Source organism: Oreochromis niloticus, linkage group LG1 (assembly GCF_001858045.2).
Source record: "Oreochromis niloticus isolate F11D_XX linkage group LG1, O_niloticus_UMD_NMBU, whole genome shotgun sequence".
Lineage (NCBI taxonomy): Eukaryota > Metazoa > Chordata > Actinopteri > Cichliformes > Cichlidae > Oreochromis > Oreochromis niloticus.
In genome coordinates, this window is record NC_031965.2 from 28,908,398 (window position 1) to 28,927,575 (window position 19,178).

At 38.7% G+C, this 19,178-nt stretch overlaps 1 protein-coding gene across 5 annotated transcripts in view; it reads left to right on the forward strand.

Annotated features, from left to right (window-relative positions):
- The window catches only part of unc13c (unc-13 homolog C (C. elegans)), a 105,340-nt gene that overhangs the window by 40,888 nt on the left and 45,274 nt on the right, over positions 1–19,178 (forward strand). For all 5 annotated transcript variants that reach the window (XM_019358000.2, XM_019358018.2, XM_019358013.2 and 2 more), the window contains 4 exons: positions 4,579–4,735; positions 5,143–5,211; positions 12,419–12,508; positions 13,286–13,414. In XM_019358000.2, coding sequence (XP_019213545.1) covers positions 4,579–4,735; positions 5,143–5,211; positions 12,419–12,508; positions 13,286–13,414 — 445 coding nt within the window. The remainder of the gene's footprint in view (positions 1–4,578; positions 4,736–5,142; positions 5,212–12,418; positions 12,509–13,285; positions 13,415–19,178) is intronic.

Consider the following 19,178-nt stretch of genomic DNA (forward strand, 5'->3'; position numbering starts at 1 on the left):
TTACACTGTTATTTAAACTCTACATTTATAGCTTGTTTCCACCACAGAGACAAAGTGAATGCAAACACTTGTTGCTCTTTGTGACATTGACTGAGCTAGTCAGGAACTACTGCAGTGACATTGGTACGAAAAATAACTCTGATCTTTAATTAAGGTTTACTTCTCCATTTTAATTGTCTATACATGAGCCTGGCTATCTTAAAGCTATATAAGCTCATGTAAAACTTAGTATGTTTAAGCTATCTCTTGCTTGACTATGTGCCAAAGTTTGAGGCCGTTTCATAACTTCAAAATAAAATATCCTGAAATTTTTTATCATACCAACAGACCAAATTGAAACCCACCTGGATCACCCTATCATCAAAAATAAGGTTCAGCAGTTTCAAAGCTGCCACTAAAACCTCCTCTGCTATTTCTACAGTCTGATAACAATCCCATATTATATATTTATGAAACTGGTACATGTCCATGCTAGTCTCTGAATATAGTTGAAGTTGACATATTGATACAATAAACATCACAATATAGAGACACCAAAAAATAGTATATTCAATTTTTTTGCTACTGTGGTATTATTGTTTTGAAATTAAAAAGACATTATGCATTAATAAGGTGTTATAGATGCATAATTGCTAAAAATTGGTCATTTGAGCCAGATGGTTGCTAGGCAACATCATAATATTTGATATAGATGAGGTCCTTTAGGTGCTTACTGTGTACCTGTGTGCCAAGTTGGGTTGCTAAGCTCTTCCTCGTGCAGTCAAAGAGAGATTTCAAGTGTTCAACTTCTGTAGATGCATATTCGACGTTATTGTCATGACTCAAAAAGGATCAAGTGTTTTTGATGTTATAGCTGGATAAATGCTATAAATGAGACATTTTAGCCCATTGGTAGGTGGCTGCTAGGGAACATGATGGTGTCATAATATTTGATGTAGATAAAAATTCTTAAGATGTGCCTGTGTGCCAAGTATGTGAACTATTGTCAAGGAGGTGTTCATGGATGGGCAGAGAGAGATTTTCTGTGTTTTAGGGGCGATACCTATATGGGGATTTAATTAAAATTTTGCATTAATAATGTATGTATATATCTAAAATCCCGTATTATAGTAAGATACTTTTCAGTATATCACGTAGGCAGCTAAACACAGAAAATAAAGCAACCTTTACCAGTTGAAATTAAAAATGGGGGTTTTAGAAATAAACAGGTAAAGATAGTCACTTGCATTATATCAGCTATTATCAACTGTTTGCTAATGACTTCTACTGCAGTAATTCATTAATAATGAGTCATTGAGTATCTCTGCAGTCTGCTTTCTGTATGAGCTGTTGTTTGAGAAGCACCACCGAAGTGCACCTTTTAAGCTCTGTTCCCCCTGCACTTGTTGGGCAGTCCCACTAGCTGACTATGTAATTAACTGCTGCCTAACTAAATCAGACCCTAATTACACACAGATTGTTTGCAAATTGAATGGAAGGCTCAACTCATATTTTTGCTTTCAAGTTTGAAAATCAAGTGATCAAACAGGACTGAGAATTATTTTCAAATTATTTGCTTAAAATTTGTTAATGTCATTTATTAACCCCTGACCTCTGAGTATGTTTGATTCTCGCACCACCTACTCTCTTACCGACAATGATTGAACCCTGTGGACTTTTCTCCTGCTAGCCCTGTAGGGCAAACATGCAGCTGACTTTCTTTTTAACCTTGCAAAGTCAGTTTTAATTGTTTCCAAAATCCTTCAGTTGTTATCATAGAATATCCACACAAGAAAGGGGTGCAGCTGCTACAACAACAGCCCAAATATAGCACAAGCATAGTTGACATGTTGGATCATATTGGTTCAGCAAACTGATGGAGAGTTGCTAGCTGACATGTTGTTGATTCACTGTGACAGTCCATTGTATCATATGAGGGATAGCTACGTTATTTAAGGGCAGTAAGTGGCCTGATTACCCGCTTTATCAGGTGGAGTTAATGCTTCAGGCTTGAACCTTGTTTAACCATGGTGTTTCTCATTATGTTTCATCAGGAATTTATGAAAGGTCCTACCTTTCTGTTTTCTTCATCACTGAACCTTGACTCCGAGTAACTCCTGACATCATGAGTGCATAAATCACAGCAGCTGTGAAGGCTCACTTTCCCTCCGGTGCCCTTTACAACAACTCCCGGCATACCCCTCCCTCATTTTCATTTTTCTTCATCACACTCTATCACCACTCCCCTGTCTCTCTGTCCGCATCTCTCATCATCGTTTTTTTCATTTTTCCTAGCTATCTGAACCCATTAAATGATATGTGAGTGTGTAATACATCTCACCCGCTGGTAAAAAACCAAAGCAGGATAACTTTAGGGGAGGCAATGTCTTCCCTCTTGAAAATAGGCTCAGGAGATCCAGCTCTAAAAGCACCATGGGAATTCAGCGGATGCCATCATCACTCTCTTTGCATCATTCACTTTGCTCTCCTAACCCCAAGTGCTCCTGGGTAATTTGGAGGCTGAAAGCAGAGTAATTAAATCGGCCTCCCAATGAGAACATGTTTGTGTTTTTGTGTGTGTGTGTGTGTGTGTGTGTGTGTGTCCGCTCTACAAAGAAGAAGGGGGAGTAAATCTGCTACCGTTACTCCACATAACTCTGTGGAAGTGATGACTCACTCAGCAAGATGTTCTTAGTTTCAAAATGTCTGTTTTCAGTCTCAATGCCCGACTCTTAGACATACTCAAATCTGTGGATTTGAATCCTATTAAATTCATAATACCACCATGTGAAAAAAACTTGAATTCAAAACCTTAAATGAGAGCATATATGTGTGTATCTCATCTTTACTATTCCATCAATAGTAATTGGCGCAATGTAATGTGCATTAATGTGTACATTGTAGGCATTTAAGCTTCAGCTAATTTTAACTGCGTCGCATTGTTGGCTACAGCAGCACATCGTGTCCTGTATGTATTTGTATATCCCCATCACTGTGCCTTGAAGCTCACTGGCAACGTCATTAGATATACCTGTTCAACTGTTAGTTAATACAAATACCTAATCAGCCAATCACATGGCAGCAACTCAGTGCTTTAAGGCAAGTAGAAGTAGATGAGACAACCTGTCCAGTTCTTTTACAGCCCAGATTTCGACTCTGTGACAAATCAATTGGTTCCTAAATATTTTTCCAACCCATGTAATAGGAACATGTAATACTTTAAATTATAATAAATGTAATTTGGTGATATGTAAGGGCATGCAAAGTTGTAATCTTTAAGGTAGTATCTAAAGCTGTAAGACTGAAGTACAATATTTGGCTCAAAGGTAGTGGCGCTAAAATATACTAAATGTATAAAGTTCAGCTCATTTTATCTTGCTTTAAGCTCTCATGCATCCAAATGTTTGTTTGCTATGGGTCATGCCTGAGGCTGAAAAGGCAGCTCAAGTGTGCATGGTTTTGAGATGCATTAAAGTAAACATACAGATTATTGCACCTATTAATTTTATATGCGGTATACTATCTAGAATAACAACATCCTGCTGCATTATGATTTAAGATGCATTCCAAATGGCTTGTGGAGCAGCAGGACGGAGTGTTAAAAGGAGCATATGCTCCTCACTCAGGCAGAGATCCCTGCTCAAACTAGGCCTCTCAGGCTCCACCACTTAATTACTGCTGGGTAGCGCTGCTCAGATGTGTGTAGAGAGAAAGGGCAAGTTCATGCCAAATCCAAAGTGGCATGTGCCGCTGTTACTGTGTGTAATCTAAAAGTCACAGAATCAAAAAAAGATCTAGGGAGATTAGAAAAGGTAGCAGGAAGATGTCAAGTTTGCAGCAGTAAAAGAGCGCTCATTCATTTCCATCCTCACCCTCTCCCTTGCTTTATTTTTAAAGCACAATCCAGTACTGAGATCTAATTTTTGTTGGGCTGATTTCAGCTAGGCAGTTCAAATACTGTGCTGGAGTCTATCTCTGTGATATTTAAAATACAGGATTAATGGTTCTCAGTTAAATTTACACGTTTAATTTCTCCTCCTTTGAACCTCCCTTGATTTACTATTAAACCTATATGCTCCATCTGTTACTTTGCAGCCTTATGTCGTTAACAGTATAGGTTATACAGCTCAGTCTGATTTATGACACAATTTTCTATAGATACTCATTGAAGACACATTTTACTGCATGAAGAGGGGCAGTGGTCTACTTGCACTAACTAACTCTTCCAACAGAAGTAATTGTTTGGAACATTAAAATATGTTCTCCCTTCAGCCATAGGAAGCTGAAATATGATTAGGAAATACTCTACTGCTCTATGTCTTCTCACGTTCTTTTTTATTGTGGTTACTGCAGTAGCACAGAATATTTTTCAGCCTTTTTTCTCACCTTTGTAACTTAGCACATGCATTTTCTGGCCACTATGTAAGGGCGTGTTGAGCTCTTGATGCTTCTTTCTGAAATTGCACAGTTGACGTGGGATCTTAAGTTGTACTTTTTCATGTAATTGTTTTATGTTCCCTTGTGAAGAAATCATGCCTTTTTTTTCTTAGTCTCTCAGACACTTGTTGTAGGATAATAGCTGTTTATTCTCCTCTGCAGGCATTTCTCTTGTCTGTCCGCCAAATACATGTGTCCTGGGGTGCCAGCAGTGATGAGCAACCTGCTTGCTAATATCAATTCCTACTTCGCCCATCCCACTACCACCACCACAACCACTGCCTCTGCTTCAGACCGATTTGCTGCCTCTAACTTTGGGGTAAGTACACATAATACTTTCTTGCTGTCTGCCAACCGTAGTGTAATATAGTGTTCATAAAAAAATGTAATTTCTATTGGCAACAGTCAGACTTAAGTGACATGTTTCACTTTTCTACAAGCTGATATTGAACTGTTGACTTCACTATTTGTTTTTAATAGTTCTTGTGGAAGATAAGTTTTGTATAAAATCAGCAACATCTCAGAAGTTAATGTTGTAAGGCATCATATAATATTTTTAGCCAGCAAGCTGATGCTGGCAATATAGCAAAATGACAAAATTTTGTTCCAGCAAATAAAACTGAATTACTAGAAGCGAAGATATGCTCCACACCGTGCAGTGGTTTTTTAGGCACAATACTTTTGAGGTGATACTCCAAACTGAATTATACAATTCTGTCCTTGCAGAGGGAGAAATTTGTCAAATTACTGGACCAGCTGCACAACTCATTGAGGATCGACCTCTCCAAATATCGGGTATGTATTAGATTTTTACATGTGGTGTGTGTGTTTGTGTGAAGTCATGTTTTTGTGGCATCTGTCACTACAAAAATGTGATGTTGGTAATGTTTGACAGTTTGACATCTACTTGTTTTACATATGTACATATGCACATCAGGCATTTTATTAAGTATACCTGTCTACTACTGGGTTTAACCCACTTTTGCTGTGATGTTTGTGGTGCTTGGTTGGTATTAAGGAGTCCAAAGTTAACTGTTGATACAAGAAGGAAAGATCCATGCTTTCACGTTGTTTATGCCAAATTCTGGCTCTATCATCTGAATGTCACAACAGAAATTGGCATGATAGGATCGTGTGGGAAAATCAGCAGTTTCTGAAATACTCAGACCAGCCTATCTGACACTTTCAACGCGTCACGTAAAAAGTTACATGATTCACCTTTCTTCCCCATTCTGTTCCTCAGTTTAGCTTCAGCAGGTCGTCTTGTCTGTGTCCACACCCCTTAATGCAGTTGCTGCTATCCAATTGGCTGATTAGGTATTTGTACTAACTAATTATTGAACAGGTATATCTAATGGAGCAGCCAGGGAGTGTATTTGTTGGATGGTAATATATGTGTCTCATCTAATATTCTGCCATACCATTACACTTTTTTTTTTACAAAAAACAAAAAAAGGTACCTGTGTTAAAAAAATGTAAAAATCTATTCTGTTTCTTAAGTGTTTGCTGTGTTCGAATGTTTATTAAAGTATTCAAGCATATGCTCGGCTTACCAGCACAGAACGTCAGTCTTGGAAGGTAAGCTGACCCAAAACCTCTGAGAAATCATGCTGTTTATACAGAAGCACAAGAAGATGACAGGGGCAGTGGGGATACATATAGGTGTTAAACAGATACAAAAGGTAAAACATCAAGGGTCTGGAAGACAGCCCTGGGGGTGGCAAGATCAAAGACATAGACGTACACAGGTAAAACAAAGGAGTGATACGGTTGAAGTACAAAACACTCTAGGGAGTAGACAACTGCCTTCTGGATACAAGGATTGTGACTAAGGCAAAAATATTCTGAGAATAGTGAGTCTGTCTCAATATTATTCATCACTTGGCATTTTCTTTTCTATGTTCCCCATTGGCGTAAAGATGGTCTAAGTACCCATTACATCACAAATTCCAGGTGGAGTCACCTTTGTTTGGATTACATTATCCTTTGACTATCTAGTGTGGCATGGTGACACTTTGTTGTTAATGCCAAATGCATGTGAATTCTTCTTTTTCTTGGATACAGAAAAGGATGACATTTACCAAGTGGACTATGTACAATATTAATAGTATGAAGCTGTGCTGAAAGAAGTGAAAACCTAAAAAGCATGATCTGGAAAAGAATAATTATAGATATACATTGTCTATATTTAGACATAGACATTATGGCATTTATTGTTGATGCCATAATTAACAAAATTGTTGCATCAAATCTACAAAAACATGGCCTCTCAGTTTTTGCAGTTTTCTCAGCCCCTGGTAGATCCAGGCACATAAACATCAGTAATCAGCCCACAATGTCAAGAGGCCATTCAACATCTCAAAAATAGTGGTCCACTTAGTGCAATAAAGAGACCCAGTAAAGAGTGTCCAGCACTCTGACTCTGGTAATGGACATCCTGAAAATATCTATAAAGTAGGCTGTTAGCTCCATTTTTTTTCCTACCTGGAGACTATAATCTGCAGACAAATATGAATTTATTGTTACTGTTATAAAGAACAAAGATATTTCATAAGTGCTAAATCCTAAAGTGGGCTCTTAATTAATGAGGCAATCATGTCTTTTTCCTTTTTCCTTTGATGCTTCATCTGCAGTGTCCAGCGTCAGAAACTTCTTCATTAAATTAACTATACAGTTTAGCAGCAAGGGACAGGCTGCAGAAAAGAACAACCTACTAATTAGGTTTTCTAAAGGAACAATCAGATTGCCTTACTGGGAATCACGGTTACGATTTATCAAAATGTTGTATCATGAGGCAATACTATAAATGTCTGTTACGGGTGCAAGCTAGTTCAGTCCTTTAAAGTGTCCTGTAATAAATCTTTGTGGATATTATCAGTTTTATTAATACTATGGTATAGAGATATCGATTCAGATCTATAGTATAGTGACCCTAGTGTTAAACTGGTCTGGTCTCGGGAAACGTGCTTCTAATATTTTGTCTGTTGCACATGGTGGGAAATATCATTTCACTATATGAGGCCAGTGGAGGTCACACTTGTGCGCCTATTTATTGTATGATATTGGTTCATACATCAGGGTCGTTTGCCTGGACATTGTTCCTGAACAGTGCACATCAGGCAGCTTCTTTCTGTGAGCCTGATTGTCCTGCTTTATGTAAAATTTCCTGGTTGACTTGTTAAAGCCATAGCATGAACGCGTTTGATGTAAACTGCTCTCACCGTTATACATTATTACACGTCTCTATGTCCTCACTGGCATGTTGTCTTGCTTCTGCTTCACGTTGTTTTCTGCACAGTGATAGATGTATCACTGACTACTGAAGTAGAAAAATATATTGTGTATATATGTATATTTTTCTCTCTCCCCCTTTTTCTCTGTCTATTTAATACATTTGCACACAAGCCCACTATACTGCCATGTACACACAGGTATGCACCTGAGAGCAGGCAGTTCCACGCTTCTCTCTCGCTGGAGGCAGGAAACAGTGAACTGTAGCTGAAAGATGACCCTCTCACCTTTAATGTAACACAAAAGGCAATGTGTCGTTAAGTGGGTGATTGCTTCAGTTCCCCTGTTCTTTGCCATAGCCATCGGTGTGAAGCCACATGTGATTAAAGACACACCCGAAAAGCAGCAGTGTGCACCTAAATGGTAGATGGAGAATGAAGTTGCAAACAGTGAGGGAGGGATCGCGAGGATTTGGAAAGAGAAGTGGATGAAAGAAGCAGAGAAGGAGTTGGAGGAGAAAGGATTTGGACAAAGAGGGAGACATTTGGAAGGAATAAGATGGATTTGGAAAGAGCGGGGAGGAGTAACAGATGACGAATGAAAAGTATGGGCGGTCGGCAGAGAAGGAGAGACAGTTAAGTGTAGGAGAGATGGCCTCTCTTATTTTCAGATGGCCTGGTCATCTGGCAATGACACGTTCACTGAGAGAAGTCACAGTATATCGCACTGGCTTCACCTGCCAGCACTGCCCTGCTGCTCTCTTGTCAAACCTGCCACAGACCAGTGGTTCATGCACACACATCCGCATCCACACACAGTTTATACCTTCTCTTTCATTCTCTCACTTTCTGAAGCCATCCCACAGAGCCCGCCTGCCACTATTGGACAGTAATAAGATTCAGATCTGGCTTCTCCGCCCGCTCACAGTATGGATTTCCCTATAATGACATTCTGAGGGAGATTGAGTTTGCTTTTGTAAAACAGAGGACTTGAATCAGCAGAGAGGAAGCCAGGTTGCAAGTGCCACTCTACATTTTGCTGCATATGCGTTTCTTCCCTTTCAACTTTAGTCTGACACTCCTGATACACGGTGACACCTCATATGGCCAGTCTGTCCCAGCTGGGATTTCACTGGGGTTCACTGGGTCGTCCATAAAATCTCGGTATTTAGAGCACGATGTGGGCTGAGTTTGGGCAGTTTGATATAAAGTGATGTTTGTTCTGTGAGCAACACTAAGTCTTGTCATATAGTCTCAAAATGAAACTCTGTATAGTAGAACTTATTGCAAACAAAAGTTTTTTCTTTCTGCTTCCAAAACCTGTGGGAAAAAAATCTATTGATGCACCTGTAGCTTTGCACAGCACTATTATGTCGGCTTTCTTTACTAATACTATCTTTTTTATGGATTGAATGAAGCATCAAATGAACAAAACAAAAAATAAATGCTTAACAGTTAATACCAACAAGATTTTGTTAAAGCATTTGCATTTATTCAAACATTACCCTTATATGATTTCCACCTAGCACCCAAACATAATTTCAAAGCTTGTGAAGCAAACATTCAGAAAACAAAAGCTACGCCCGCATTGTTGCGCGCATTTAGAGTAATCTTGTTCTTTCCAGAGCAGAACCTGCTTAATCCAGAGCCAGCCCTTTGAAATTTATGGCAGAAAGTGTAAAAATTCCAAGCGGAAGAAAAGAGCTGGTGTCACCTTTCACAGAATGCAGAGGATAAGAAACTTCTGTGCCAACTGAATTTATTTATTGAAAGGGCACAGAACGAACTAAAGTGGAATGAACGAGATACTGGCGTTCAGTGTTCATAACCTTGGCTGTATTTATTGTGTAGAAAGGGCTTAGAAGTACTTTCTTCTATTTTCTGCTGCTCATCCAGAGGTGGGTCACGGTGGCAGCAGACTAAATAAGTTAGTCCAGACATCCCCTTCAGCAGCATTTGAGCTTGTCCTTGGGCCGCTCAAGGCATTTTCGGGTCAGATGGGAAATATAATCTAACCAGTGTTCTCTGGTTCTTCTTGGGGTCTCTTATAAATTTGACGTACTCAGAAAAAAAACAAGTTCAGTATAACACGGCATAAACCTCAGTCTACTTGAAACACCAAAACAACTGAAACTACTTTTAGTGGAGGTTAAATGAGGCCTTTTTGGCAGGTCACCAGTTTAGAAAAGTAGACTGGAGGAATTTAATAATTTTAATTTAATAGAAACTTAACATGCTGCCGTGACAGGGAGAGCAGGAAAAATGTTTTTTTGGTCACCAAAGAACAGACACATGTAAAATCAGTGTAATTGTTCACTGTCTGTGGAATATTCGAGCCTTTCCTAACATCAGTCGTACAGTGTACAGTGTATTGTTTACAGCCTCTGAGCTGAATTTTTAAACACGTCATGTTGTAAATGGTAGGCTTGCTCTAACTTTTCTTTTTATGTGTTAAGCAGCTAGTGTTTTGGAGTTTTGCACTAATTGTAAGCACTGGGCCAACATAATTTTCAGTATACACTAGAGCAAAGACAGAACTAAAAGCTAATCAGTATCATTCACTCCTCATTTCATCTCATAATAGACTTTCTGTCATCTTTGTAAGGCAATGCTTATGTCTCTCTTCCTGGAGCAGAGATGAATGCTTAGATTTTTAGTATGCTTGTCTATTTGTGGACAATAAATCTTTTTTCTCCTTTCTTTTCACTTTGTTTTTCTGCTGATGAGCTCTTAGTTGCAGCATTGTGTTTTCAAGCATAGTCAGAGTTTGAGCTAGACAAAATTCTTACAACACCACTATTGCTCCTGTTAGAAAGACCTGAAGTTAAGAGCTGCAGCACTTGAACAGTAATAAATAAGTGATTTTCCAGATTAGAATTTAACATCTTACACTTTGTAACACTAGTTGACAAGTACGGGCCATTTTGAGCTGTTTAAGTAGCCTGCTTTTTAGAAATCCCTTTGCTTTACACAGGTGTAGTCAGTAATAAAGTCCTTTTTTTGTAAAAACATGCCAGCTGCATTCAAAACTGGCTGTCAGATATCAAATGAGATTGGTAGGTGAGGTCATAATATTTCAATGTAGATGCTACGTTCTGTACAGCTGCTAAAATGAACAAGTCAACAAGCACTTGATTTTACTTGACATTCATCACCATAATTACACACCTATATTACAATTTTAAGTTGAGGAAACTGCTGGAATTAATACATTTAAAATATTCCCTAAATGCAATATGAAAGAGTCATTTAATTTTATAACTCGGCAATGGATCAGACCTCCATTATCACTGAAAGGCAGACTGGCAATAGTGAAAATTGAACATTTTTTGAGTGCAGTTTAAGCGCTTTCTGAGGTGATTTTCTTCTCATACCGAGAGTTGTTATTGCCTCTTTTGTTAAAATAAGAAACCGCAGATTAGGTTAAATGTTAATTGAGAAATTCATCAGCCTCAGTGGATTACCTTTGTTTTAAAAAAAAATCCTTTATAGAAACAAATCCTATTGCAGTCTTTTAGTTTTACTCAGTACCAACACATAACAACTAAAACACATACTGAGCTGTTGTTGTGTGGTCTGAGTACATACGCACACACCAAGTTTCAAGGCTGTGGTGACACTACACTATAGAGCAATTGTTTCATAGGTACAAATGTTGTGTTCGAAGGCTACATAAGAAGAAAAAAGATGGTAAAAGATGTGACTGATGGTCATGTATTTTCCCAATAACTCTAAAAAAAGAAGTCTCTTGGCAACTGGATAAATTTCATTTTGAAATGTAAACTGAACACAATCTTTTATCTAGAGAGAAATGATGAAACCCTCAAAGAACTGTATTGTTCATATAAAAGGCAGCGACACAAACAGCGTTTTATCTGAAGAAGAAACAGCCCCTACTGATTCTCGCTTCTCTTTTTTTCCCACTTCAGCAGCCAAATATAGAATACGTGATCTACATTTGCTTATGCAAAATGCGTGTCAAGCTTGTTTGCCTGTAGACATCTTTGTTTATTGGGGGCTACACTTTCACCACTAAAATTGACTTTTCCTGTTAATCACGGGTCTAGAGAAATATACTGTAATGTCTCAGTAGACTGCCGACTGACTGTGAAACATTAACAGGTCATCCGCATTTTATTCTGTTTGATAGATTAGAAACCTGCCTATGGGTTGTGTTTAACATTTCTTATTAAAAACCTCAATTGTCTGTTGTGTGTATTCTTGGAAACCCAATCGAATTCTGTATGCTGCTCACATCGTTAGGATGTCGGACGAGTTTTGCCACTGCTGATCATCTAGCATAAAAAAACCCTCCTGTGCTTGTGCTGTCGAGCCTAAAGGCGGCGTTAAGATTTGGCTTTACCTCCTGAGTCTCCCATGTGCATTTATCGACAAGGAAGAGGACGGATGGAAAACAAGCAAAATTTTATTTGAGCACTGAGAGAGTAGGAGAAGTAGGATAATGTATGGGGCAGCGATGCCTTTCTTCTGAGCTGTCAGGGCTTTATATGCTCTCCGTCACGGTGCTTTGCACTGCCTGATGACTTCATGGCCCTGAAATAGAGGTTTTCATCAGCAGAGACCTCCCTTGTCCACTAAACGATTAGACAGACAGTCATTTCGTTATGATTGCTGGACATTGCTCTGTAATCAATTTTAATATTTTGGCCTAAGCGATATGACGTGGTAGTTGGAGGTGTGTGACGTTACAAGGCTGCTTCCAACAAGATGTCCTCTCTCCTTATGTCATTTTTCTCTCTGTTTTACATCAGGATAATTTCCCTGCGGGAAACCCAGAGCGCCTCCAAGATCTGAAATCTACTGTTGATCTGCTGACCAGCATCACGTTCTTCAGGATGAAGGTGCGTTTTTATGTGTGACAGTGAAGGGTGGATGGGCAGTGGACAAGCTGAGGGGTGAAAGGGGAACACAAGGATGTAATTGAAGAAGAAACTGAAAGAGACATAAACTTGTAATAAATGATAACTGAGCACTTTGCGTACCTCTGATATACATTAGAATTTTCACCTTCTACTACTTAAAAACCAAACCATTTATTGTTACACAACCACATGCATAGAGGCTAAAGCAGTGGAGTTGTGTTGAACTTCATTCATCAATAAACAACTATGTTTGTTTCCTCTACCTCCTTCAACCCCAAGAGTATGCTGACTTGTCTCCTGCTATATGAAAAGCACGGCTCCATCCGACGTTCTTTGTGGGAGTGGGGTTGTAGCGCTAGCGCACTGAGGCATAGCTAAGATGGCAGCTGTGAGCAAAGGAATGAAAACTGTCACTTTATGTTACCAAAGCTTTCATTCTGTGCCATAGCCATGCTGAGCCTCACTGTGTATACAGTATGCACCGCTGCTCAACCAGTGGAGCCCCTGTGTTAGTATGTGATACACTGCACATGTACCTAAATGCTAGTTCACTTACATGTCAGTTACTATATATATAGTACATAGAGTAGGTTGCCCTTTTTTGCACAAGTAAGTGATAAGGTGTTGATTAGGGTTGCTAGCATTATGTCTATTAACTGGATGATTTTCATGTTGAATGAACTGCTAAAAAAACTAGGATGTTTGAATGTGAAGGCATCATTTTTAAACACTGTATGTATTTCTGTGTGTTTGCAGGTGCAAGAACTCCAGAGTCCACCAAGAGCCAGTATGGTGGTGAAGGACTGCGTGAAAGCCTGTCTAGACTCCACCTATAAATACATCTTTGATAACTGTCATGAGCTATACAACCAGCTCCTTGATCAGGTAACTGGCTTGTATCTTTTTTAATGACACCAATGCCTGTACTTTTAAACCTAAACAACAAAACCACATGCTATGCACAAAGTGTCCAACACATGAGAACGCTTCATGCTAGGTCTCAAGCTGTGTACTAGTAATCTTCAATGGCTTGCTAACTATACACTAGTTTATACTACACTGACTGCTTACTTTTAAAGCTTATTTGCTAAAGTTAGCTTGTGATACAGTGATAGAAAGATAGGTACTGTATCTTTTGAACCATAAGTCAAATTTTACTCAACTCATTCATTGCTTCCTCCACTTGTGTACTCTTGATTCATTAATGTTGAATTCTCTCGCAGCTGCTCTATTCCCATGTTGTTGCAGTATATTAATGACTAACCTCGTATTGTGGATGGATTATCTGAGTTGTTCTCCTGACTGAAGTTTGGTCCGTTTACAGCATCCTGCCATGCGATTGCATTTGTCCACAACCATCGGGAACCCTCATGTAACTTTTATCGAGTAGAAAAAAGTTAACGTTCATGCTCCAGCTTCACTGTTTGTTATGCTAACATAGCTGTGTTGCTAGCGATCATGTAGCACATCATTATATACCAGCTTGCTCAAAGAGGCTCATCAACTGTTGAGGTTTTGTCTGTATTATTGTAGGGTCTCTACCTTACAATATAAAGCCGCACTGAGGCGACTGCTGTTTTGATTTGATATTAAGTTATATGTAAACCGCTAAAGCTAAATTAAAGGTTGGGTACAGTAATGCAGTTATGCATGGATTGTTTAATTCAGAAAAGAAGAAAAAAAGAGCGTCGGGTGGCAAGTTGCTTAATCAAACCACGGTTCATGTGCAGGGCATCTGCAGACCTGTGCAGTTATATAACAGCAGTTTGTGTGTAGACCTGCTGCAGGAGAAACACTGGGATCAGTGAACACTTTCCGATTTTCCTCCATCCAAAACAGCAGTTTTAAAACACGTTTGTTCACTAGTATTCTGGAATGGGATTTGCTTGCCACCTGTTCAGCTCTGTAATGTTTTATTTATTTTATTATGGTTGCGGTTACTTTGGCCTCCCTGGGCCTCTGATAGTGGCCCATTCACAGGAGAAAAAAGACAATTTCTGCAAAGATGATGGGTTTTTATAGATGGTACACACAGGGTAATGACAAGTACTGTAATAAAAATTTAATGTGCTGATTGTTATCATAATGATTTTTTAATGTAATATTTTCCCCATTTCTGACTCTTGATTTGACGAGTAAACACTGTCTGAGCAACAGCTGCTAAATGTTAATGAGAACAACTCGCAGTTCATGCAGTCATACGTAATTTACAAACTAGCAACTCAACATCTGCTAATTAACTAGCAAGGCACACACCAATAACTAGATAAGTGGTACTTAATAGACTTTTACTGACATCAGTGTGAAAAGTACTGTAGAAGCAATAGTAACAATAACATTTAACGTGGTTATTAATTCAGAATCATTTAATTTCAAGTTAAAAACTTTCTTTTAAAAACATGTTCTGTCAAGTGTTGGCATCTATCTAACAGCACAGCTTTATCAGGTAACACCTCCAGCCTGTAATAAAGGTGACATCATGCTCTCCTTTTCAGCTTTATTTTGCTTTGTACTGATGTGTGACAATGCTGGAAAATATATTCAATCCCGCATGGCGGGAAATCCATAGTCTATATATGCCCCACAGACATTTATTAGACAATAAAATGTACACAGTGTCTATTGCAGACTTTGCATAAAAGACTTCAGCCTTGAAAGGGAAGACTGTAGGTGGAAAACAGCCGTATAAAGCACCCAACCGTCTGGAAGATCTAACCTTATGTAAAAAACAAAACAAAAACAAAGTTTGTCAACCGTTTTGAAGAATTTTTTTCTCAAGTTTGCCGCAGATAATATAGTACCACAAAAACAAAGTTCATTCTGAATGATGTTTTTTTTTGTGAAACTATGATATCATACTACTCTATACTACTATGAGCAGCATTTTTATATTGAGAACTGGCAGATGCACCTGTTTACGTATTCAAAAAGTAGCTTCACCAAGTCCTGCATTATGTTTGGCTCTTCCAGACTCATTTCCGCGTGCTAGTTTACTTGTGCTTTGGCCTCGCCTGAGTAAATAATCAGTCAACAGGCAGCTCCGCTGATTATTTTACGGTTTACTTCCCAGGGAGAATGGCCTTTACATCACAGAAGATAATGTCTTTTTAGGTCGTAATAGGGTGCAATCTGCTCAAAAGTTGAATAATAAGTTTCCTTTGTTTAAACAGCCTTAGGGGTTGTAAGCAATTACCAAACCGGTGAGATAGACACTTGGTGCTAATTACGTCTTCGTCCACCAGTTTCACAGTAGACAGCCTCTCTATCAATGTTTCTTCGGTGGCAGAGAAAAAAAGGCATGCACTTCACCCCAAAGTAAACCTCACTGTGATTATAAATTATGTTCACATACACCAGGTAGCCTTTGGCCCAGCAGATAGAACACATCTCAGACCCCAATTCTCCAGCTGCTAACAGTGACTGAGTGTGGTGACACTAGAGCTGACACAGTGGCCAGGCAAGCAGAGAAATATCCCAGCCACAACGAGGAATCTTGCATAACACGACAACAAAGCTTTCTGCTTCTGCCTGGATGTAAAATGACTCGGGGGAGGAGGGGCTGAGGGAATCTAGCTTAACTGTTTCTTAAATCCTGGCAGTAAAGGGAGGATTTTGAAAAGCAAGATGAAGGGGAATTGGAGGGAGGGCAAAGAAATCACAGAAAAGGTTTATCCACTATGGAGGAATGTGGAAGAGCAGTGATGGTGCACACACTAGAAATATCTGGTAACATGCACATGGATCTTAAATAATGCACATATGTACGCACGCGTGCATATGCCAATGCAAATGCAAATGCTAATGCACAAGAAGACAAATGAACAGAAGCTGTTTGGTGTTGTATGGGTAGGAAAGGATTCAATGTATGTGTGCAACAGGAACAAAAGAGAAGCTAGAGCACTCCGCCACTTATCTAGCAAGCCTCTCAAAGTGATTTGATAGGTAGCTACATTACCTTCATTATCACGTATTTGCCAACAATACACAAGGGGATATTTAAGAAAAAGATGCTTTTCGTTTTCAGAATCGGTGTCTTTAAATGTATTTTTTCACCAACACATTAAACATACAGCCATTTCTCACGGTGCCTTAAAATGCGTGGCAGCAGTTTCAGTTTCACCCGCAGCTCATTCTCTTGGGAATTTGATCACATTCTCTGGGAACATCCTTCAATCAGAGGCTCTGTAATTTGTGTCACATTGCGAGAATTGATGAGGAGCCAGTGGTATGCTAATGCTTATTTCTTCTGCATGGGAATTGCAGAAGCTAAACAATAAACATAAACCACTGGCTACCCCCTAGAGGAGTTATACACGGCTATCAATATTTCTCCTATGCTCCCACTACCCTGTGCAGCAGAAGTAGAGAAACTGCACTGGACTCTTAGCTCACTGTCATATTGACTTCCTACTGAAACTGAGAGTCAAACCCATGGGTGCGTAGTAAAAAAAAAAAAAAAAAAAAAGACAGAAATTTCTTAATCACTTTTTACAATGGATTTGTTGCAGTGGATTTTTGTACCTACTTGAAGTGAATACCAATAAACAAAGGGAGTACACACAATATTTTAGCTTGCTCCATACCGCATCAGATTTAGCAGGGATGACACAACCTTCAGTGTCCTTCGTATATGCATATACTTTTGCACACACACAGATAGGCTTTGCATAGCTGACTCACTACCTGCAGAGACATGTGTTTTATTATTCATGTTTCCAATTTAACAGAAATTTACCTTCCAATACATAGTGGCATGTCTCCCCAATGGTTCAGGCCTCTCACATTAAACCTTCGCCTTTCTCTTTGAAGTGAGCATCGCTATTCTACCAAAGTACAGATTAGAGGCCTGTAAGGATTGGAGGTCTGTTTAAAGTAGCTTTGAACAATACTCAGAAATTGATTTTTTATTTAAATAAATTTGACTTAATGATTGATTTAACAAGTGCATCTGCCATTGTCATTGCTTGTCCTAATTTCTGATCACACTGACCAGCCTAGTTTCACTTCTCATTCATAGCCAGCTTATATAGATCGTGGTGTAAATGGATTCTTTGTACAAATGAACACAGAACAGCATGTGCTCAGTTCAGTAACATCATTAATAGATCAACCAAAACAGCGTGATTCTGATGAATGTTTATGCATTTTTTCTTACTGATTGGTTAATCATTAGTAAATCTTTGGTTATATTTATGTTTATCATAAATATAACCAATTATTATGTTCATAATTGGTTATTGAAAGATTGCAGTTGTTTAAAAAAATATGATGTATTATGTGCACCTGTAGACATTATTTGGATGGCCATTATGAAGGTGAAACTGTTGTTTCTAATAATTGTTTTCAAAATTGTAAAAGTAGACGGATGGAGTGGCATAAATAACAACACCAATCATCAGACCACAAAGCTGCAATTTGTTTCATTTTAAACTCGTTGCTTTTGATTTCACTCGTTTCACCCGCTAGGCTTAGTAAACAAAATATATTTTTTAGATTTGGAAAAAATAGTGGTCTGGGTTAAAATAAACATATTCACAACATTAACCTTGTATACTGAAAAATGACTCATAAGGGTACTCAGCGTACTAAAATGTGATACCAAGGGGTCCCGTGCAACCATACATATGTGAAGAAATGGGACTGAGACCAATCACACTGTTGCCATGACAGATGTGTCACTATATGGATGGATGGATATGATCAATGCAACAGAAGCTTTCATTGAAGAAGTAATAGTCTAGTCTTAGTGCGATTCTTCCCAAATGCAGTGTCAGTGGGACATACCAACACCATGTGACTTATATCACTAAATATTTAAAAGAAGAAAATTCATTATTAGAAACAAGTTTATTATTGTAGGGCGGACTGTATTGAGGATTTATGGACTCATCACATTTCTGTTTCCAGAGCACTCCTTTTTGTGCTGCACCCCAAAGTCAATATGTGGAAGATTGTTAAATAATTCAACCTAAATTATTCAACGACTAATCTGAACATTTTCATTTTTTAACAAAATTTTCTTTCCATCAGAAAGACATTTTTGCTTTATTCATAAAGTTGCATGCAAGTTGTTGGAATGTGTATGGCTTCCTATTGGGAGTGCATATCCACAGTACTGGGTTAGATTTTTCATTGTCATTGTTGTGTGTGGGTGTTTAATCATTTGTGTGTACGATGCAGTTCTCTCAGTGTTTGTACGTTTTTGTCAATTTGGAAACTCAGGAGTGTTTTGCTGTTTTCTTGCTGGTTTTCTATGAAACCTGTTTATGATAAAGGGCACGACAGGGACAATTACTTGGTGACTAGAGATCAGTGTGGTCGCACGCAGTGTGGTGTGAACAGATGGCAGAGTCAGTGAGAGGTTTGGATTCAACACCTTTCTCCACAGTATAGCGAGAGATTTATGCAGTGGACTTTGACTCACATTTGCATGGACACACATTAGATATTGAAACTGAAAGGTTGTTGTCCTTGATTTACCAACACACCTTGTTACTTATGGTTATAGCCATTGTAATTTTATCCTCCAGCTCCCAGAAACCTGTGGGTGGAAGAAACTCAGTGTGGAGACATGCTGTCTGAGATACAGTGCAATAATGTCACTGTGTGCAGTGAAGCCAGAAAAAACTCCGAAATGTGTGTTTATTAT